Source organism: Pollachius pollachius (genome assembly GCF_949987615.1).
Source record: "Pollachius pollachius genome assembly, chromosome: 13".
Classification (NCBI taxonomy): domain Eukaryota; kingdom Metazoa; phylum Chordata; class Actinopteri; order Gadiformes; family Gadidae; genus Pollachius; species Pollachius pollachius.
Window position 1 is genome coordinate 15,915,351 of NC_136946.1, and position 24,376 is coordinate 15,939,726.

Genomic DNA, 24,376 nt, shown 5'->3' on the forward strand with positions numbered 1-24,376 from the left:
GCATAGAATAGACTTAACACAAACAAAGTGGCCGTGTTTCGCTGACTTTCAAGTTACAGACAAGAATCTATGATCAACTGAGCGAGAAATTACATTAAAAAACGACGACTCCGTCTTAAGCTTCGGTATAGCTCTTTCAGGGGGCACCCAGAGTTGACGTGGGGACCTCTTGATCTGCAGTCAAATGCTCTGCCACTGAGTTATACCCCCTTTCGACATGAGAGACTTTAAACTGAAAATTCCATGATGTTTTTCGGTCAAAACAGCACAGAATACACTTAACACAAGCAAAGTCGCCGTGTTTCCCTGACTTTCAAGTTAGAGACAACAATCTATGATCACCGGAGCGAGATTTTATAAACTTTGACGACGTTTTGTGTACATCTGTAAGGGCGCACCCAGAGTTGAACTGGTGACCTCTTGATCTCTTGCAGTCAAATGCTCTGCCACTAAGCTATACCCGCTTTTGAATTGAGTACCTTTTAACTGAAAATTCAATGATGTTTTTCTGTCAAAACAGCATAGAATAGACTTAAAACAAACAAAGTCGCTGTGTTTCGCTGACTTTCAAGTAACAGACAAGAATCTTTGATCAACTGAGCGAGAAATTACAGTAAAATTCGACGACTCTGTCTTTCACTATGGTATACCACTTTCAGGGGGCACCCAGAGTTGAACTGGGGACCTCTTGATCTGCAGTCAAATGCTCTGCCACTGAGCTATACACCCTTACTTTTTGACTGACTTTGAACTGAAAATTCCATGATGTTTTTCTGTCAAACAGCATAACATACACCTAACACAAACAAAGTCGCCGTGTTTCCCTGACTTCCAAGACAGAGACAACAATCTATGATCAACTGAGGGAGATATTATTATAAAATCTGATGACTAACAATTACATTTTTATATACATCTGTTAGGGGGCACCCAGAGATGAACTATTGACCTCTTGAACTGCAGTCAACTGCTCTGCAACTGAGTTGTACCCCCTTTCCATTTCAGGAGTTTTACACTGAAACTACCATGATGTTTTTCAGTCTAACAGCATACGGTAGAGTTAACACAAACAAAGTCGCTGGGTTTTCTTGACTTTCAAGTTGGATACATTAATCATTGATCAACTGAGCTAGATATTACATGAAAAAAAGACTACTACTTACACTTTAAAAAACCTATTTCAGGGGAACCCAGAGTTGAACTGGAGACCTCTCGATCTGCAGTCAAATACTCTGCCACTGCGTTATACCCCCTTTCGATATGATACACTTTAAACTGAAAATTCCATGATGTTTTTCGGTCAAAACAGCATAGAATACAGTTAACACTAGCAAAGTCGCCGTGTTTCCCTGACTTTGAAGTTAGAGACAACAATCTATGATCAGCCTAGCGAGATATTATAAAATCTGACGATAACAGATTACAATTTTGTATTCATCTGTCAGGGGGCACCCAGAGTTGAACTGGGGACCTCTTGATCTGCAGTCAAATGCTCTGCCACTGAGCTATACCCCCTATCGATTTGCGCAACTTTAAACTGAAAATTCCATGATGTTTTTCGGTCAAAACAGCATAGAATACACTTAACACAAGCAAAGTCGCCGTGTTTCCCTGACTTTGAAGTAAGAGACATCAATCTATGATCAACTGAGCGAGATATTACAAAGTCAGACGACAACATATTACAATTTTGTATACATCTGTCAGGGGGCACCCAGAGTTGAACTGGGGACCTCTAGATCTGCAGTCAAATGCTCTGCCACTGAGCTATACCCCTTTTTGAATTGAGTGGCTTCAAACTGAAAATTCCATGATGTTTTTCTGTCAAAACAGCATAGAATAGACTTAACACAAACAAAGTCGCCCTGTTTCGCTGACTTTCAAGTTACAGACAAGAATCTATGATCAACTGAACGAGAAATTACATTTAAAAAAGATGACTCTGTCTTACACTTCGGTATACCTCTTTCAGGGGGCACCCAGAGTTGAAGTGGGGACCTTTTGATCTGCAGTCAAATGCTCTGCCACTGCGTTATACCCCCTTTCGATATAATCCACTTTAAATTGAAAATTCCATGATGTTTTTCGGTTAAAACAGCATAGAATACAGTTAACACTAGCAAAGACGCCGTGTTTCCCTGACTTTGAAGTTAGAGACAACAATCTATGATCAGCCTAGCGAGATATTATAAAATCTGACGACAACAGATTACAATTTTGCATTCATCTATCAGGGGGCACCCAGAGTTGAACTGGGGACCTCTTGATCTGCAGTCAAATGCTCTGCCACTGAGCTATACCCCCTTTTGAATTGAGTACCTTTTAACTGAAAATTCAATGATGTTTTTCTGTCAAAACAGCATAGAATAGACTTAAAACAAACAAAGTCGCCGTGTTTCGCTGACTTTCAAGTAACAGACAAGAATCTTTGATCAACTGAGCGAGAAATTACATTAAAATTAGACGACTCTGTCTTTCACTATGGTATACCACTTTCAGGGGGCACCCAGAGTTGAACTGGGGACCTCTTGATCTGCAGTCAAATGCTCTGCCACTGAGCTATACCCCCTTTATTTTTGACTGACTTTGAACTGAAAATTCCATGATGTTTTTCTGTCAAACAGCATAACATACAACTAACACAAACAAAGTCGCCGTGTTTCCCTGACTTTCAAGACAGAGACAACAATCTATGATCAACTGAGCGAGATATTATTATAAAATCTGATGACTAACAATTACATTTTTATATACATCTGTTAGGGGGCACCCAGAGATGAACTATTGACTTCTTGAACTGCAGTCAAATGCTCTGCAACTGAGTTGTACCCCCTTTCCATTTCAGGAGTTTTACACTGAAACTACCATGATGTTTTTCAGTCTAACAGCATACGAGAGACTTAACAGAAACAAAGTCGCTGGGTTTTCCTGACTTTCAAGTTGGATACATTAATGATTGATCAACTGAGCTAGATATTACATGAAAAAAAGACTACTACTTACACTTTAATAAACCTCTTTCAGGGGAACCCAGAGTTGAACTGGAGACCTCTCGATCTGCAGTCAAATGCTCTGCCACTGAGTTATACCCCCTTTCGACATGATAGACTTTAAATTGAAAATTCCATGATGTTTTTCGGTCAACACAGCATAGAATAGACTTAACACAAACAAAGTCGCCGTGTTTCGCTGACTTTCAAGTTACAGACAAGAATCTATCATCAACTGAGCGAGAAATTACATTAAAAAACGACGACTCCGTCTTAAGCTTCAGTATAGCTCTTTCAGGGGGCACCCAGAGTTGACGTGGGGACCTCTTGATCTGCAGTCAAATGCTCTGCCACTGAGTTATACCCCCTTTCGACATGAGAGACTTTAAACTGAAAATTCCATGATGTTTTTCGGTCAAAACAGCATAGAATACACTTAACACAAGCAAAGTCGCCGTGTTTCCCTGACTTTCAAGTTAGAGACAACAATCTATGATCACCGGAGCGAGATTTTATAAACTTTGACGACGTTTTGTGTACATCTGTCAGGGGGCACCCAGAGTTGAACTGGGGACCTCTTAATCTGCAGTCAAATGCTCTGCCACTGAGCTATAGCCCCTTTTGAATTGAGTACCTTTTAACTGAAAATTCCATGATGTTTTTCTGTCAAAACAGCATAGAATAGAGTTAAAACAAACAAAGTCGCCGTGTTTCGCTGACTTTCAAGTAACAGACAAGAATCTATGATCAACTGAGCGAGAAATTACATTAAAATTAGACGACTCTGTCTTTCACTTCGGTATACCACTTTCAGGGGGCACCCAGAGTTGAACTGGGGACCTCTTGATCTGCAGTCAAACGCTCTGCCACTGAGCTATACCCCCTTACTTTTTGTCTGACTTTGAACTGAAAATTCCATGATGTTTTTCTGTCAAACAGCATAACATAGACCTAACACAAACAAAGTCGCCGTGTTTCCCTGACTTTAAAGACAGAGACAACAATCTATGATCAACTGAGCGAGATATTATTATAAAATCTGACGACTAACAATTACATTTTTATACACATCTGTTTGGGGGCAGCCAGAGATGAACTGTGGACCTCTTGATCTGCAGTCAAATACTCTGCAACTGAGTTGTACCCCTTTTCCATTTCAGGAGTTTTACACTGAAACTACCATGATGTTTTTCAGTCTAACAGCATACGGTAGACTTAACACAGAAAGATGCTGGGTTTTCCTGACTTTCAAGTTGGATACATTAATCATTGATCAACTGAGCTAGATATTACATGAATATAAGACTACTACTTACACCTTAATAAACCTCTTTCAGGGGAACCCAGAGTTGAACTGGAGACGTCTTGATCTGCAGTCAAATGCTCAGCCACTGAGTTATACCCCCTTTCGATGTGAGAGACTTTAAACTGAAAATTCCATGATGTTTTTCGGTCAAAACAGCATAGAATACACTTAACACAACTAAAGTCGCCGTGTTTCCCTGACTTTGAAGTTAGAGACAACAATCTATGATCAACTGAGCGAGAAATTACATTAAAATTAGACAATTCCGTCTTACACTTCAGTATTCGTCTTTCAGGGGGCACCCAGAGTTGAACTGGGGACCTCTTGATCTGCAGTCAAATGCTCTGCCACTGAGCTATACCCCCTTTTGATTTGAGTACCTTTAAACTGAAAATTCCATGATGTTTTTCCGTCAAAACAGCATAGAATAGAGTTAACACAAATAAAGTCGCCATGTTTATCTGACTTTCAAGTTAGAGACAACAAGCTACGATCAACTGAGCTAGATATTTTAAAATCTGACGAGGAAATATTACATTGTTGTATACATCTGTCAGGGGGCACCCAGAGTTGAACTGGGGACCTCTTGATCTGCAGTCAAATGCTCTGCCACTGAGCTATACCCGCTTTCTATTTGTCTGACTTTGAACTGAAAATTCCATGATGTTTTTCTGTCAAACAGCATAACATACACATAACACAAACAAAGTCGCCGTGTTTCCCTGACTTTCAAGTTAGAGACAACAATCTATGATCAACTGAGCGAGATATTATTATAAACTCTGATGACTAAAAAATTACAATGAGCTAATCCCAAATATTTCAAATGCTCTTGCCATTATTACTTGCCACTTAATGCATCAATAAGGTAATAGCAAAACAAAAAAGATTTTCAAAAGGCTAAATTATCAAGATGGGATCACAGTCCTACAGGAAGAGATGCAAACATACATGGGGGCACAGAATGACTCTCTGTCCTCTCACTCCTACACCCATTTCTGAGATTTCAACCTCTTCCCAGACCTACATATATATACACTTTATATATTTATATCTCTTATATACAGTATAAGGGGCATGGCGTGGTCCTCTTGTGAACTTTTAACACCGTAAAAAAAAAAACTTGTCATCAGCCAAGCTGTCTATAATACACGCTCTATGGAGACTTGAGAACCTTGTTCTTTAGGCTCATGTATTGCATTGCCTTGATTATGTTTTTTGAATCACTTCCTTTAGGGCTAGGGGCCCAAAATTTAACCTTGATCCCCTGATTAATAAAAGAGACCATGAGATCTCTATCTCACTCCCAAGTCTTTCTGTGCCCCCACAGGCAAAAAGCATTTGTGTCACATTGTATGTACGTCAATATACATTGAATTTCTACCCGTATGTTGATGTTTTGCCTGCCTTCATCTTTATTTATCGCATTTACGCTTCAAAAACACTTTAAGCGGAATTCATTCGTCATGATTTATTTGTTAAACAAAATGTATTTATAAAAGGAACCATTGGAAAGGATTTCTTTCGGCAGAAGTGAGGCTAAACACAAACTTCTGTTGCCCCCCCAAAAATACTTTTACCTAATCCGTCCCAAATTAGAACAAATAACGTCCCTTGGTCTCTTGTTTTAAAGAACATCATCAGCTACATAAAATAACACCAAACAGCTCAGCTGACGACGCAACAAAGACAGATTCAACACCCCACTCTGCAGAACGCAGGTGGCCTTCTTCTCTTAACGTCTAATTAACTTTTCCGAGCTAGTCTGACGTCACGACCAATGGGCAGCGGCGGCGCAGTTTGTGTGCTGTGGACGTGTGGAGCTCTGTCTTGGCAGCGCGGTGGACTGCGGTGTCCGAGAGAAAGTTTGACTTTTGTGACACTTGGAGTATAATGTTGTGTTCCTGAATCCTCGAAAGCCGGACTTCTGAGTCAAAAGTCGAAGATCTCCCAGCTTTCTTGCGGCATTTCTCGAAGGCACGCCCCCTTTTTGTCTTCATGTTTTGAAAATCTGAGAGTAGACCGAGAGCAGTGATGACGCTCTCAACAAAATGTGAAGAGATTATTAGGGGTCCGAGCAGCGAAGCTGCTTAGCCCCTATTGTTTCTGTAACGTTTTTTTTATCCCTCAAATTCTATAAAAGTCATACTGCAGCCTATACCAGCCTATAACTCTTGAAATTTTCAGGTATGGTTACCAATAACCCCCACTACCCATAAACACAAATTTGTGGTACTGCATCCAAAGGTGGCGCTATTGTAACAAATCATGAATTAGGCTTATTTCTCCTCACCAGATTGACCTGGACTCAAAATTCTTTCAGAATATTAATCTCTAGAATCAGACGCATTTACAAAATCCAAAAATGTATACCTTTTCCACAATTTCGTATTAAAGCTAAACATGATAAAAAGATTCACAGGCTACAAAAATAATCAAAAATTCACCAAAATCATCACATAAAATCTTTAGACCAAGCCTACCAAAAATCATTGAACAGAATTTGTTTTACTTAGTTCCATTTGAGAAATATTAGCCAATAGAGTTGGAGCAGTTAGCCCATTTTTCTTATATGACCATTTTGTTATTGTATATAAAAACATTTGACTATTATTAGGTGGATACCAATACCCCCGACTACTAATAAACCCAAATGGTGGTACTGCACCCAAAAGTGGCGCTATTTAAAGAAAAATATGAACTAGCCTTATTTCTCCTTACGAGATTGACCTGGACTCAAAATACTTCGATCATATTAATCTCTAAAATCAGATGCATCTTTTTCGCCCTGGTCCTCTGCTCTAAAAAGGTTTACTTTTCCCACAATTTCATAGAAAAGCCAAACATCAACAGTCTCAAACCATTTGCCTATATTACCATTTTGTTATTGTATAATTACCATACGGCTATCATTAGGTGGATACCAATAACAGTGCAAATTTTCTGATCTGTACTCTTTGAAGAAAGCCCTTAATTCTCTTGTGAAATGTGTACTTGGAGTTTTCTTGATGTTGTGTGCTTATCAATCGACATTTTCACCATCTGAATGAGGCTTGGTGTAGTTCAGGAATGTCAGGGGCTCAAAGGGATAATGACGTGTACTGGTGATCCTTCGGTTGAGAGTTCGAATCCTGATTAGAGCATTATGAACAAGCTGAACATGACATTCTGTCATTGCCACTCTTTAAGAACCACAACATTGAACAGCACCTGAAATTCATCAGCCAATCAACATTCCGGCTCATTTGTTTCCAAGAATCTGACTGCCAAGACACAGTATGGCATTAAAGGGAACTTCTTCGTTAACCATTTTTCCTTCATAATTAACTCTGTTATGTTTATATTTCTTCCGTTAGTATTCTTAACTACAAATGTTTAATTTCCCCAGAATTTCAAAGATTTTTCAGGTATTTGCTTTTAAGAAAGCCCTTAATTCACTTGAGAAATGTGTGCTTGGAGTTTTCTGGATGTTTCATGCTTATCAATAGAAATTTTGGAATGAGGTTACAGTGAATGAGGCTACAGTTCAGGTATATCAGTGGCTCAATGGGGTAATGCATTGTACACGTGATCCTTAGGTTGAGAGTTGGATTCCCGATCACAGCGTCATCAAGAAGCTCAACATGACATTCGGTCATTGCTTTGCAGCTAACTAGAAAGCCGAGGCACAGTATTGCATTAAGTGGAACATCTTCATCCACATCTTTCCTTCATAATTATATGTCGTATTTATATATCTTCCATTAGTGTGTTCTTGACTTTTAATTTTGATCGGACCCCGTTAATCACCGCTTGCGGTTATATTTTCTTTTGTATTTGTACCACGTAGGTCATTTTAATGTCGAATTTAAATGCTCTTACACACTTGATTACATTGCTACTTCATTCCGGTCACCAATTTATACATTGCATGATCTTAATGTGCGTGCATTACAATGTACAGTTGTGTTTTTTTTTTCGGGCTGGTTTGCTAAAGAGGCTAATGAATCTAACAATAAACAACGACTAGCCAATTTCATGCCCTAATCACTAAGACGAACAGGAACGCTATGAATGCTCCGAGACCGGCGACGTCAATCGTGCAACTCGGAAGGCTGGCGTCCGAGGATTCAGGAAAGCACCATAACGCCCCGGTTTGTGTGGATGGTGAAGCTCCGTCTGAGCAGCGATGTGTTTAATGTCCGCGTCCGAGTGAGGTAGGATTCCCTGATATCTATAGGCCTATAGATGTCACTACGCTACACGCTACGGTGAGTGTGTCGGATTTCATATATTTATTTATATTATAAGTAAAGCTGAGAACAGTTACACAACGACGGTTCTAAAAAAATATACATTTGGCGTGGGTCGTAACTCGTAACCAGTGGTTAAATTGGGATTTTATATGTGGGGGGGCTCTGATCCAGAGGGGCCGCCGCTCCCCATACGCAGAGTACGCAGAGCCAAAATTAAGGTTGCAAAAAAAAAATCCATGATAGTCGTTATATTAGTACATTAAAGAAATTAGCATTTTTTATATGTTGCTTAATATGTACACTGTAGATTTTGAGTGTGTTTGATGAGGTCACATTAAGAGCTGATTTTATTTTCACAAAAACAAACAACAAAAACAATATGTCTTTAAGGTACATTGACATGGATGAAAACAAACATTTGAACAAATAATGGGCAATGGTAATCCCTTTGTTACTACATTTTCTATTTACACTGCATCATGTGCATCTAATTCATCACCTCCCATATGGTCTGATATGGAGATACCACATCATTACTTTCCCTTTTCCTACAGGCCAAGTGATCAGCTGACCTTCTGGTTGCCACCCACTTTCTGACAAACCTGGTAGGCTTCCAAGATTTGAGAGGAGGGCCAACCAGCTTAATGAACATCAAAGCCGACACATTCTCCACATTCAATCTGGATCTCAATGGAGTCACAACATTATTCATCTCTGAAAACCCCCTCTCACACTCTGCACTGCTGACAGAAATGGTATTAACGGAATGTCTAAGTGTGAGAAGGGCCTTTTGCATTGTGTCTGGTTTGTTTTTGTACTCACGGTAAGCTTGTTTCACTCCAGTGAAACCAACTTTTACCTGGTCACAGAGTTCCCTCAACTCACTTTCCCCATACATCACAGGTAGAGGGCTCAGCCATGTTTCGGGATTCAAGATGTTAATCTTGGTGAAGAGAGACTCCTCTTCACTCCTCACCATTCTTTCCTTCATGCTCTGGCATAAGGCCTCATAAAACTTGGTTGGGTTGATGACCTTCTGCCCTCTATCACCATGAAGTGCTATGCCATTGAAAGACCCTTGCTGCACTGCCTCACATGCCTTTCTATAGAAGGGGCCATTTTCTGGATCCTCACTCATGGCGGTAAACACATCAGTCTGTCTTTTAATGAGGTTCACTGCTTGAGACAGTCTAATGTCTCTGGCCTGCAGGGCCTCAGACAGGTCTTTGAGTTCCTCCAGTGCATCCATCATTAGTCCCAGGTTCCTCAGAAATGCATCCGAACTCAATTTAACAGCTAGGCCCGAATACATAGATCTCTCACTTGATGTTCTGTTAACATCTTGACCTGCAGCTGTGAGATGACTGTGGAGTGCAGCATACATCATCCAAATGGCTTTCACTGTTCGGAAAGATGAAGCCACCCACCTTACCCCTAAGACTCTACCGATTCTCCTAAGACACACACCAACCTCAGAAGCTGCAGCATCAAGTTCTCTAAGGTTCTTGGGTGACTGATGGTATAGGCAGTACAACTTGTCAAGGAAAGCTGTAAAGTGGTTGGTCTCAGTGCATGTCTTCACAGCATCTGACACGGACAACTCCAACCTGTGGTTCAGACAGTGCCAACCAATGAGACCTGGGAACTTAGTTGTAAGTTGTGTGTACACTCCATTCTTTTTCCCCACCATTACGGCAGCTCCATCAGAGCAGAAACCCACCAGACATTCTTTTAGAAAATCCTCATGAAGACCATGATTTAAGAGGCATTTGAGTAATTCACCAGTGATTCCATCTGCTGTTGTACTTTCTAATTCAAGCAAATCTAAGAAGAACGTAAGAGGCTCAGAATCATGGACAGATGTTCTGAGGTACACAATGAGACACGATTTCTTACTGAATGAGGTGCTTTCATCCACAATAACTGTGAGCTTTGGCTGAGTCTGTTTAATACTATTCAGTAATGCCTGTCTCATCTCTACAGATATGAAATGCACTATGTCTGCACATGTGACATTGGAATGGAGTACACGGCCAACATTTGCACCATTCATCCTCTGTAGCTCTACTAGGTTAGGATGATCAGAGTAAGGCCTGTTGCCCTTTGCCAGGTAGTACGCTGTTCTAAAGACATTGTGAGTTGATGCTAAAATTTCACCTTGTGTTTTCAAAAAACTTGACTCAAGAGCTTGCTCACCTTGTTTTTTCAGTATATCTTCTGCAATTTTGTGACTTTGGGAGGCACTATGTTCATTTATTTTTTTTCTTAAAGATTTCATTTGCTTCTCTGTACTACTGCCATATGGACCTACTCTGCAGTTTTGCCATTCACTGGAAAATGTGTATCTGAGTTTACCTGTTCTCTCTGCCCCAAGTGATGATGCCGCACTGCATGTTTCACATCCCAATTTTTTATTTTTTGCCACAAGAAATGGGTAGGTTTTTTTAAAATAATCATATTGCTGTCTCTTCCAGCAGTCAGGGAAGTTGTCAGTTGCACCTACATGCTCATCTGCACCTGTCCCTCCCGGTCCATCCTCAGCTCCTCTGCCCTGTCCATCCTCAGCTCCTCTTCCCGGTCCATCCTCAGCTCCTCTGCCCTGTCCCGCCTCACCTCCTCTGCCCTCAGTGTCCTCATTTCTGCCCTGTCCATCCTCAGCTCCTCTGCCCTGTCCATCCTCAGCTCCTCTGCCCGGTCCATCCTCAGCTCCTCTGCCCTGTCCAGCCTCATCTCCTCTGCCCTCAGCTCCATCCTCATCCCTGTTCTGTTCAACTCTGCATTTTTAGTTTAGTGGAGGAAGAGACAGCACTCATGACAGACACACTATCAGGATGAAAAGATCTAGCAACAAATCACAGCTTGGTTACAGTGACTTCTGCACACAGGCCTAGCTTAATTATTTCAAAATTATGTCTTGGATAGCAGCTGCCCACCTTTTGAAGAAATCTGTAAGCTTCCTCCTTTTTGTTCCACTCATGTTTACCTTTTATCTCTGAAATGTTCACTTGTTGACTTTCACCCTAAGTTAAGAAGTAGATAGAATGTCTTTTAAAATGGTTCATATTATATAATGATGTAATCAAACGTTCTTTAAATAAAACACTTTTGAATGAATGAATGAATGAATGAAGCTATCTTTTTCTTAAAGGCTAGCCGATAGGCTACGTCACCATCATGTTTGGTGGCTTTTAAATCTAACCTGCTGTGTAGCCTATATGCAAACATTAAATCACAGGACCTACTGTACTCACAAATAAATAGCCTAGGCAATGCACTGCAATTCATAGATACAAATAAGTTTGAAATTCATCCAGCTAGGAATGAGAAATGTGATTCGGAGATCGCATAGACTACTTGCTAAATCATTTAGAATTAGCAGCATTGTTCTTTTTAACTAGCGCTTGCCATTTGACATACCAGTAGCAGGCTATCCCTGCATGTCAGCCTGCCACACACATAAAGATTTTATAAATCTCAACCGATTTTTTATCTGTGAGAGACCCCACACATGAAGATAAAAAATCTGTGATTTAACAGTTTTGATCGTATTGTGTGTGGTGTCCTGCGATATTCCAAACACAGCACACCACACACATTAGGATTTGTCCCGATTGTCGGCTTCCCCCCCACACAAGACGATTTGACACCACAACTTTCTCCGCCGACAATCGTAAATATTGAACATGTTTAATACTTACGATTATCGGCGCCGACTGATTTCGGAGCCGATTGTCGGCCGAATTTCACTCTTAACACATCACACACTACAAGAGAATCTTATAAAATAATCTTAAGAGTTTAAGATAATCGGGCGATGTCTGTCCGTGGTCGGAAGGGGGAAAATCGGGGCAAAATCAGCCCGATTATCTTTATGTGTGTGGCAGGCATAAGGTTAATTTTTCCTGCTTAATGAAAATGCAAGCCCATATCTAATGATATTAGCCTATTGGTTTAATTTCGTTTCTCTTACCTCGCCATTCACCTGTCTACTACGATAATTATGTCTGATGATGACCGTTAGAATGATTTGACGTTGTGTTGTCTGATCTGGGGGGAGGAGGAGCTGCTGCGCAAGTTTCGTGCGCGATATGCATAGGCGTAATTTACGGGGGGGTTAGAGGGGTTATAACCCCCTCAATAATCAGATCCAGCTAATATAACCCCCTCAATATCATCACACATAATTCAGATGAACAAAAAAATTAAATATTCTGAATTAATACCTTGTTTGTTTTCTTTATTAATTTAATTTGTCAGCAAGATAGTATCATGTTTTGATAATCTATAATGTACCCCCCCCCCCCAGCCCACCGACTACTTGGTATTACCCGAACTATTTCGCAAGGTCGCTGGGGTGAATATTAAGAGAAGACTAATGCTAACTATGAATGGATATGAAAAGGACACTGAAAGGCAGCCAGGGCCAGACAACAATTTTTAATTGTTGGTCGTCAAAGGAGCCAAAAGCCAAAAGGAGTAAAAATCCTGACGATAAGGAGGTAAATATCCGTATTGTTAAGTTAGGTGTTATCATCCACTCTATATTTTTTCACTACCTGGATAGTTTACGCCTCCATTTAAAGTGGAGAGGGACCTTCACTTTCCCCATAAACCCTCAAAATAAAGAGGTATCAGTGGAGAAACAAAATAATTTTCGATTGAGAGCATAATTTCACATTCAAACAGTATCGTTGGTGTGCTATGTGCAGTAAAACCAGACGATCTGAATAATTCCTGATTCATGCCAGATATTTATTTCCCGCTTTGTAAGAGCTAGCTAGCTAACTATGTGAACTTTATATGATTAGCATAGGCTACGTTGTAATGGCATCGATAGACGTCCTCAAACTAAGATTCTAGAACCCACTGCCTCAAACGTACTCGGTTACGGGTGGGTAAAATGCAATGTGAGTACAGAGACCAAATTGCTGTTTGCTCCCATACAGTCACACATACAGTTTTTTGGGGGAATGCATTAATTTACTTAGAGATGTCATCCATTGACAGCTAGCTCCTGTGGGCTAGTTCAGAGGTTACATCACTCCTTTTGAGCGTGCACTCCTGTACTGTACACACACATACACACACACACAACGGTTAATGACGGTGCATGTGAGTAGGCTTGCTCGTAGGAAACATTGAAACAGCATTATTGTTATTATTATTATTAATAATAATAATAATAATAATAATGGTATTATTATTATTATTATTTAATACAAAAATGTGTAGCAGTCTAAATGTGCTAGTAAGTGGGCAAAAGGAGTTTAAAATGCTTTACAACTTTTTGGTGAGGGAACACATATTCTCCAAAACTGATATCGATACCACCTCTCAACCCATTTAATATTTTTTTATATATCAGGAGAAGAGGGAAAGAGAGGGAAATGGCCAAGGAGGCGACAGAGGGTCAGGTGACCAGAAAGAGAGAGAAGAAGAAGACAGAGGAGGCAACAGAGCAATTGAAGGAGAGAGAGGAGGCGACAGAGGGACAGGTGACCAGAAAGAGAGAGAAGGCGACAGAGCAATTGAAGGAGAGCGAGGAGGCGACAGAGGGTCAGGTGACCAGAGAGAGAGAGAAGAAGGAGACAGAGGAGGTGACAGAGCAATTGAAGGAGAGCGAGGAGGAGACAGAGGGTCAGGTGACCAGAGAGAGAGAGAAGAAGAAGGAGACAGAGGAGGCGACAAAGGGTCAGATGGCCAAAGTGAGGGAGAGAGAGCACAGAGACAGGCAGCGCAGGAGGCCCAGATGACCAGGTAAGAGACCTCAAACAAAATTGTGCATGCCATACACTGTCAGAACACTGAACTGCATACTACTCTGTAGTATTCCATAAGAGTTTAAGGACTGAAACCACTTGATTCTCTACTATAGCACTTGGGGGGTTGTCAAACTCTAGGCATTGTTATAATAATAATATGAATAATAATTAATTTAATTTGTAACATACTCTTAATTCTGAGGAATCCCAGAATCCCAGTTACGGGTTTTAAGTGTAAATAAAACTGTAGATGCCCTTTCAAAAAGTGCTGACTTATCTTGACATTGCTCATTGTGCCTAGTATTTAGTTTTGAATGAGAGATCTTGTGTAAAGTAAGTAATTTGGTTGCTGTGGTTTCCCCACAGAGGGTCACATGATGAGGGCAGCAGTCAGGCAAATGAGCAGGTGAGAACACAAGGGAACATAATTTAGCTGTGAAGAGCATTATTGATCAATACATTCATTTAATAGGATTGTTATTTCAGAGAGTGACAAGTTTTCATGTCATATGTTACAGGATATTGAGCCCCAGGGATTTGATGTTTCAGACATCCTCACCTGCACAAAGCCTGCACAACCTGACCCTAAGCTTATAGTAGTGCAGAAGCGAGATAACTGTGTGTTGTCTTTTCAAGAGAAATGGTTCAAAACTTTTCCTTGGTTACATTACAGTGCCACTTTACAAGGAGTCATATGTTTTCACTGTGCCAAGGTTTTTTTGAATCAGCCAACATATGCAAGCAAGTGTGACCCTGCCTTTGTGAGTGTAGGCTTTAGAAATTGGAAAAAAGCTATCCAGAAGTTCTCACAACATGCAAAAAGTCAGTTGCATATCCATGCCGTGAACATCTATGCACAAAAAGGTAACACTATAGCTTCACAGCTTTCTTCAGCTGTTGCCAGACAACAGGAGGAAGCAAGGTATGGATTGATGAAGATTGTAGGCTCAATCAAATACTTAGCTAGGCAAGGTTTACCGCTACGAGGTCATGTGGAAGAGAAGGGTAATCTATCCCAACATCTGAAAGAAAAGGCAGAGGATGACCCTGCTTTTCAGAAGTGGTTAGAGACACGCAAGCAGGATTACACAAGTCCTCTCATTCAAAACGAGGTACTAGGCATAATGAGCAAAGACATTATAAGAGGAATAGCTGACACTATTAGATGCCTCCCAGTCACACAGTTTGCCTTGATTGTTGATGGGACACAAGACATATCAGGTCAAGAACAAGAATCTGTATGTCTTCGTTATGTGGATCATGACTTAAATCCTCATGAGGAATTCATTGGGATGTATTCAGTGCATGAGACCACAGGAGAATCTCTTGCAAATGTAGTATTAGATGTTATCTGCAGACTAAATTTGCCATTGTCAGCTCTGCGTGGGCAGACATATGATGGCGCAGCGAATATGTCTGGCAAATATTCTGGAACACAGGCTCACATTAGGAAGAAACAACCACTTGCTTTGTATGTGCACTGTGGAGCACACTGTGTTAATTTGATAGCACAGAAGGCATGCACAGCTTCTATAGTTGTGCGAGATGCCCTTGACTGGGTTCATCAATTAGGAGTTTTGTGTGGACAGTCTGGCAAATTCAAACATATGTTTCATACGATAGCGATATCTGACCACGGAACCTCAAGTGCCTTGAAACCACTTTGTGCTACTAGGTGGACCGTCAGACACGGTGCCATCCATTCTGTTTTAACACAGTATGACTCAATCCTCACTGCCTTAGAGGAAATGGCAGGGACTAACTTTCCCACTGCAACCACTGCAAATGGTCTATTTCAGCAGTTTATGAGAGGCAGCACTGTAGTTGGTCTTGTGATGGCACAAGCAGTTATTGGAGAGCTAGAGTGTCTCAACAGGTCTCTTCAGAGAAGGACAGAGACTGTTTCTGGTATGCGGGCTGCTGTTTGTAAGGTTCAGTCTACTCTCAATGGCAAGAGGAGTGATGAGGCCTTCCAACACCTTTTTGAGAGGGCATCTACAGTTGTGAATTCTGTAGACTTAGAACCCATAACAATGCCAAGAGTTCGACAACCACCCAAGTGCTATGGAGAATCAAGTGGATTCAGTCCTAAAACTCCTATAGAATATTACAGAGTTGAGTTTTATAAGGTACTTGATACCATTCACACACAGTTCACTGAACGTTTCCAGCAGGGTGGTCTTCTTACCCTCCAAAAGCTGGAGAACACCTTGCTTTCTGGAAATATTGATCCGGTGGTTCATGACTACCCAGAAATTAATGCCCCGCTGCTGGAAATCCAGCTACCGATGTTCAAACACAATTACATGTACCGTTCCTGTGGAGAGGCTACACACATTATCAGAGAGTTGCCAGCAGAGGTGCGAGGATTATTTACCGAAGTCGAAACTCTGATGAGATTACTCCTTGTGGTACCAGTCTCGTCCTCTGAGGCAGAGAGGAGCTTTAGTGCTCTTCGACGATTAAAAACTTGGTTACGCACAAGTATGTCACAGCAGAGGCTGAACCATGTTGCAGTGTGCAACATCCATCAGGACAAATTGGACCTCTTAACTAAGAAGTCAATTTGTGCACAGTTCATTTCTTTTACACCAAGACGCAAACAGGTGTTTGGTGCTTTTATGTGAAATGCTTTTATACTTCTTTTGTATTTACCTGCTTTTGTTTAGATGTTGATAGTTTGAGCTGGTGATGCCCGACAATATGTTTATTGAATTGTGCATTTGTATTGAATTGTGTGAATTTGCTGGTTGTAGGTGTCAATAATACAGTGATGCAATTGATTAATCTTTAAGTTCTTGCGTGTTTTTTCATAAGATAGACACACACAAAATCAATTAAGTGGAAGCTGCCACTGCTGACTAATGCTTAAACACTGAATTTTACTACTGTGTCATTATGGCATAAATAGTCAAAAAGAAGCCAAAATCAGTAAAGGTATCGCAATGTATTTCTAATACAGGAACGGCAAATTGGCATGTTACCTTTTACACAAGAAGATGATTGATTAAATAAATATGCCGCGAGTTTAACCCCCCCAAAGGTAGACCCAAAGTTACGCCCTTGGCGATATGCCTACTTCTCAAACTTGCTCCAGATGTCTAGGCCAGCCTATCCCTACTCCATTATTTAGAATTGTGTTTTAAAACAACATAGATTTGCAATGGAAAAGTTGTAAATGAGTAGGACAACATTGCTCGTGATGGACTAGGCAGACTGCCAAAATCGGCTGGAGCTGATCTGCTGCGCAGAACTCCAGACCCGGCCGCTTATGTGCCGGGGCTCCGCCCCGGACAGCCCCGGCCCAATTTAACCTCTGCTCGTAACCATAATAAATAATAATAACATGCCCCCCTCTTTCCTAGAACTCTCTGCCCTAAACGCTTCTTTTTTAAATCAAAGGGTTCATACATGACCTATTGCAATTTCCTCGATCAATCAATAGGGGGTTAAAACGTTCAAAATGGTCGTTTTGAAGACCTACTGTGGCAACCCGTCTCCGGAACAGCGCCCCTGGAAGCCCAGGGGACGGGTTGTAGAGCAAGTCTACCACCCATTTCCCCCAGATGGCGCCAGTAAGGACATTGGAGCTGCTGCCAATTAAGGAAATGCGCAGCACCTCAGGAGCAGGTGGAGAAGCAGGGCTGAAATAGCCTGCTTCTCCACTCATTCAGAGCATGTAGCTCGTGTAAGCTTACTGTAGGATACAGCATGGGTATTTGATGCCATTGCCAAAGAAACGTTAGCATTTCAAAATCATCTGTGCCTGAAATTCTACTGTGTGGTTAACATTCAAAGTCAACACCAAGTTTTAATTCTTTTATTTATTAAAAAACATACCCATGGGGTTTTATACAAAATAGGATATGTCCATGTACCAATATATATTGTATCTCAATCCCGGGGTTACATTGAACAAAAATATCGGATCAAACCCACTGAGAAATGTCTCTTGGACAAAATAGATTTACACAAAACGTTTTCATTGAAAGTGCATTGCCTGATAAGAGCATAATAAAGCAATAGTATGAGCTGGAACTGTGGGGGCATATCAGGTGATGTATTATTGGTCTTGAATAGAATCCCACAAAACCTGTGCCTACTGGTCGGCAGTAGTAGAGCAAAGTACATTTATCAAAAGTGCTACAGCATATAAAACAAACTTCGCTTAAAAATAAACAGCAACCATGAGTCTCCTGACAATATGTCGGATCATAGCAAGAAGATTAACAGATATAAATCATTTATAAAACTCAACAATTTAGCTTTCTTATTCTGAACATAAAAAATGAAAGACGGTTTTGTTGAACGGCCATTTGAAAAGCAAAAGAAATCTAAAACCAACTGTTCTTTTAGCTCATTAGTTCATGTTGGATATCATCATTCTTATAATCTATTCTGGTGATTGCATGTTTTCAATAGTTCAACCACCAAGAACATCCAAGGCATGTCAATGCTCAGAAACACCATCAAATCCATTGTTTACTTGTCACATGTCCAGTTTACCTGCTCTATTCGGAAAAAAAAGGTGGCTTGTAATGGCTTTGTTCTTGGCGTTCAGCAGACTTGTAGCATTTGTGTGTTGCCATTGTACCCTTCTTCGACCTATGACCAAAAATGAAGGGGAGAATATGAGAGGAGAATATGCAGATGTATACATGAACACATCCTACCGTGAATTCAAGATGATCACTGAATGGCCTCATACTTACTTCAGTGTATACTGGTGGCGGTTGGAACTGGAATGCTGGTGCAGTGATATACATTGGGCTGTCATCCTCGTCAAAGTCGTCCAGCAATGGTGTGAGAGGGGTATCAAGGTCACAATAGGTGGGTGGCACTGATGGCATCCTCAAGGACACCCAGCTCATAGAGGCGTTGCTCACAGAGCTATCCTGACTGCTCATGCTGTTGGTGCGACTGCCTAGGCCAGATGTTCCGATGACCAAGGGCAGCTCCAGGATCAGTTTCTCACTGCCTGGGATGTGGACCGAGATCTAGAGGAAAACAAGTGGATCAAGGTCAGGGTCTCCCTTTGGGCTCCATGGCTTCTAATAAGATTGTTTTGTTACTTGTTATTCGAAATCCAATGCGCACTGCTAAAGCTATGAAGTCAACTGTTAAGATATTTCAAGACATCTCAATCTACTTGCTACCTGTGGCAAGTACGTCACTAACACAACTCTGATCCAACACCCCCCCCCCCCCCCAAAGTCCTAGCCCACCCTATTTTGTCCTCATAATAAACAACACCAATATTGATCATAAATAATATGGATTGTTCCCCGCCTCTCTGCGGATAAATGTACGACTAACTGCCAAAATGCAAACAAAGCATATCAAGAAACCTCACCATGAGGGCATACTCCACACGGATGATATCACAGCCCAGGATGGATGGCTTGAGCTTGGGGACTCGGATGGACTTCCCTTGCCAGGCATCACACATGCCTGAAATAACGTGGTTCCCTCGAACTGAGGAAAGCTTCTTGAGGAAGACTTTGGTGCGACCGTCGGCCTGGTAGATGTGTTTGGCGTAAATGGCTGCTTTGGGAACCACAATGCGGGAGCAGGTATTCTCAAACTTGGCATTGATGCAGATGTCCTCTCCCTCGCAGAAGCCTCTCCTGTCAATTTTGGCACTGAGTGATACCTGGCCGTCTGGAATGAACAGGCAGGTCACCTTCTTCTCCTTTGTACCGCCTGTTGGAGACTGAAATAAAGAGCTGGCTTAAGACATATCAATATGCCTCTCATCAATCCACAAATATTGGAATTTTGTAATAAGGGTACCAACGTTTGGTAGCGATGTGCCCCCAGGGGGGCGCTATAACCTAAACTGCCTAAAATTAAGCACTTCCATAGACTAACATTGCTGTCACGTCAAAGATATCAGGTCACATCTTGATGAATAATAACTCACCAACAGATCTGGGGTGCAGACATCGAGGGGTTCCTCCACCTCGAAAGTCTTCTTGCACTCGAGTACAGGCAGGCCCGTCCTCTCCATGGAGGCTTCGACATAGTACTGGACACAGCCAAACTTCCCCTTGTAGGAGGACACCAGCTGCCTGTGACGAAAAGAGGAATCAACACTTAAACACTCTTTCAGACATGTTGAGTATGATATTAGTCAATGTTTAATTAACTGAAGGGACACAACATACCCTTCCTGGGGGAGCTCAAATCCAAATCTGTATTCATATGTATTGCCCGGCCTCAATATTACCGATCCGTCAGCATCTGTTAAAGAAAAAAAAAATATGTTAAAATTCGATCTCTTATGAGGAAAAATATAAAAACATTTTCATTACCTAGGTAGTACATTACACAAGCAAAAATATGAACACTTTGTAACCAAGTAATCTACAGCGTGGCGATCGGGGGCCCATACGTCCCTGTGGGTAATGTTTGCCAATTTTAACGTTATCTCGGACCAGCAGCTAGTCTGAATCACTCTGAGGGGTAAACCGAAAAGCCCAACATGAGACGGACTCAGAATTGTACAGAGGATGTTTGACATGTCTGAATGTATAATAATGCCGACTATTTCCTCGTTGGGCTATGTTCAACTAACTATGCATGTTACAAACATGCTAAAAGTGGTTTAAAAGGTTTCTCTTCGATGCATTAACCGAAGGCAGAGGAATTCTGAAACCCATATGGTCCCCAAACTAATGCCATGTCTTACCGATCGGCTGGTCGTCCAGCAAAACCACCTGCTCGTACTTGAGGTACTCGGTCTCCTGTCTGCAGCGCTGCTTGCCCTTGGAGTACTGCACCTTAGCACAGCCCACCCCGCGGACCCGCATGGACGAGACCCGGGTCGCCTGGCTCACTTCCACGACTATCCTCCCTGCTACTTTGTCTCCGCTGCAGTAAAAAGTTTTGCTCGGATCGTTGAAAAGGACATCCAAAGTTTTCACGCCCTTCGTCATCGCCACCATGGCTGCCTAGGCATATATCCCCTTAAACTTAAAATATCGAGTGAAACAAAATCGCAAAAAATGGATTTACTATTTTACTATCTGCAATGATTAACGAAAAGTTCGATTTAGGTCCTCTTGACTCGGTAACCAATTTCCACGCAGTTTGAAATAAGAAGCCGATGAGGTGCATGCTTCGAGTAAAGGACACACACACCTAGAACTGACGACGGGGTTGTTATTGCAAGCCCTTGTAGACATCAGAAACAAGCGTGGTTCAGCGCATGCACATGGATGCCATTGGTCGAGAAAAGTTGTTTGCGTCAGCCTCAGCCAATCGGCTCTCAAACAGGACGCGTGGACACTGCGTGGCGAGGCGCGCATAGCTTGTGCTTGACTGGTGCCCCTCTGAGAAAGAACACACGAGTTGCGTGTGGAAACCTATTTCCGAAATATTTGATTTATGGCTATGAAATAAATTCTGAAATAAAGAAATGAGGCAATACATAAATAAAAGTAAATTTTAATATATAAGTATAATAGTATCAATATAGTTCAATAAATGAATAAATAAAAAAGGATAGGAAAATGAAGGTCCTTTTTATCTTAAGGTACCTAACGACTTAGGGGCATACAAAAGCGATAAATACTGATGGAAATGTGCGTGGGTGGATGGGGATTGTGATATGTTTTACTGCAGGTCTGAACGTCAAATGGCGGCTGGTGATGTTGAAATTTCTGTAAACAACTGTTGCAAGCCCAACCCCAGAAGGTCCTGTACTTTTGGAAAGTACTCCCCCAGTGCCCCCCTTCTGAGCTCTGCATCTCGGTGGCAGTTAGCGGAATTACAGCATTTCTTAGAAATATTATTTCTGTTGATTCTTTTTTTAGACGGAGGGGGGGGGGGGGGGGGGGGGGGCTTGATATGCACCTTTTGTAGGGGTTCAATGGTGACTGTACTTGAATACACTCATTGTCAGGCTGTGTTCTGTCTCGGTGCTCTGTCAAATGAAATTAATGTTGAATGTTATCTAAAATATATGTATATAATTATAAAGCTGTGAGGAAGTTTGGCTCCCCTGTTGTTTTTGTTGCAGGTGATCAGTTAACCCTTACGATATCTTTATCTCAGATCCGTGGTTCTGGATCAAACAAAAATACTCGGGCGAGCGTATACATGTAAGTGACGCAAAACGTCAACAGCGCAAATATGAATAAACTATTTAAATAAGACGCATGCATAAGCAGTGCTCATATGAGCACGCTAACTGGGGGTGTCTGTGGACGATGCCTGGTTGAAGCAGCCTCACCTGGCCGAGTCGTCTGATTAGACTGGGGCTGGGTGAGGCTGCACACCTGTTGCACATTGAGCAATCAGTGTGCACAGGTTAAACCAGCCATGTACACACACACACACACACACACACACACACACACACACACACACACACACACACACACACACGTAGAGTCCTCCTCTGTGGCAACATGGAGCACCCGACCATGTATCATAATCGCTGAACTTCTACAATAAACCGGTCTTTTAACGTCGCCACACTGCGTCTTTGGTCTGGAGCAGCCCAATAAAAGTCACCTGGCTCGGGTGGGGCAGACAGCTAGGTGGCATGCAGCACAGGCATTGCTACACTAACACGTTTATATAAACAGCAGAGAAATGGGATCACATCAAGAAGGCAGCACTGCCCTCTGCTGGCCGATACTTTATGGGCTGGACATCATCACTGTGGTTAGGCTAAATGCCTTCGCTCTTGACTAGAGGAATTTACATCTCTGTGTAATGACTAAATAGAAGAAAAATATCTGCACTGGAGGTGCTTTGAACTTTGTCTCTTTTATTTTACTTAGTCTTTTTCAATTTCATCTACCTTAGTTTAAATAATAATTATAATTTTTTTGAGTCTTACTGTAAAACTTAACAGAACACCGAATAAAATGAATAGCAATGAAGCTACTGGTATAGCAGGTCTCAAAGAACTGCTATACCCCCACTGGCAAACCCTGGCGGACGGAACCACGTCCGGACCGCAGTGGACTCGGTCTTTGGGCCTTGGCGTTGAGCGTGGGATCGATTCTTTGCACAGCTGCGGCGCACCTCAGATACAGTAGTGCGCCACAGCAGAACATGTGACCCATCATCACGTGGTCACCCGTATCAGCGCACTAACGCCACAACACCGCGGGATTCCGACTCCCCGAAAAATAGCATAGCAGCGATTTAGTCTGCTGGATATCTGGTGGACGTCCTCTGTGAGTTGGCCTAGTTCAGAGTAACCATTGGAATCAGTGTAGATTTACCTGTGAACTGGGGCTATGTGCAATGGCCCATGTGCATACTTAAAATGATATCCTTTTAATGTAGATATCTAACCATATGATCAGACAGGGACGTGAAGATTTCCATAGGGGCAAGGCCTCAATCAATGCTATAGGGATTGATATTTTAATGTCTTAACCAGAAATCTATGAGGTTAGCTCAATTAAGATTTTAAAAAGATCTCCAGTGCTGACCAGTTCACCCCCGACAACCAAACACCAGTATTGGACGTTTCATTTGTAGGTCCCACTCCTATTCCTTCAAAGCTGTAACTAATTTGGCTGCCTTTTCAGTGCTATGCTTAACTTCAAATTTTCTTTTACACCCAAACCAAATGTTATTTTTCACAGTAATGATACAGTTCAAACAGTTCGAACAGTTCAAAGATAATCAGTATAAGGAATATATTTCATTTGGGATTTTTTTTGTTTGTTGTATATTTGAATACTGTTGTTTCAAATGTACCAAACGTAGCTTTACATTAGTTCAATATAAATACATTTATATAATATACCAAATACGTCATTTGATATAACATGTTAAATACCAAACATGTATATACTATTCTCAGGTGACAGCAAATGTACTGCTATCACTTCCTCGTGAGAGTGCCTTGTGCCGTGTTTTGGAGTACATATTTTAAGTAACCATTTTAATGCATATGTTCTCTTAACAAGACCAACATAAGTGGCTCCATTTTAAAAAATAACTACAATTAATTTGTAGCAAGGATTTTAAGTGTAATATGAAAATTTCAGCGGTTACATATGTCACACTGCATAACAGAATTGTTTCAACCTTTATTAAACATAGCTTGCAAGA

The 24,376-nt window shown here is 41.4% G+C and overlaps 1 protein-coding gene across 1 annotated transcript; it reads right to left on the reverse strand.

The window, feature by feature from the left end:
- Positions 1-18,097: 18,097 nt before the first annotated feature.
- txnipa (thioredoxin interacting protein a) lies at positions 18,098-21,444 on the reverse strand. The gene is made up of 6 exons (XM_079748940.1): positions 20,985-21,444; positions 20,461-20,536; positions 20,217-20,364; positions 19,647-20,006; positions 19,006-19,290; positions 18,098-18,898 (listed from the first exon to the last, which is right to left on the reverse strand). Exons 1-6 carry the CDS (start codon positions 21,238-21,240, stop codon positions 18,851-18,853), a joined length of 1,173 nt encoding a protein of 390 aa, XP_079605066.1. The 5' UTR covers positions 21,241-21,444; the 3' UTR covers positions 18,098-18,850.
- Positions 21,445-24,376: the final 2,932 nt, after the last annotated feature.

Bases quoted from the DNA above. Each gene is read 5' to 3' on its own strand.
- txnipa (XM_079748940.1), bottom strand. From the start codon at position 21,240: ATGGTGGCGATGACGAAGGGCGTGAAAACTTTGGATGTCCTTTTCAAC. The intron at 20,537-20,984 runs GTAAGACATGGC...TTTCTTTAACAG, and splicing joins GCTGGACGACCAGCCGATCG to ATGCTGACGGATCGGTAATA. The intron at 19,291-19,646 runs GTGAGGTTTCTT...GTTTTCCTCTAG, and splicing joins GTGTGGAGTATGCCCTCATG to ATCTCGGTCCACATCCCAGG.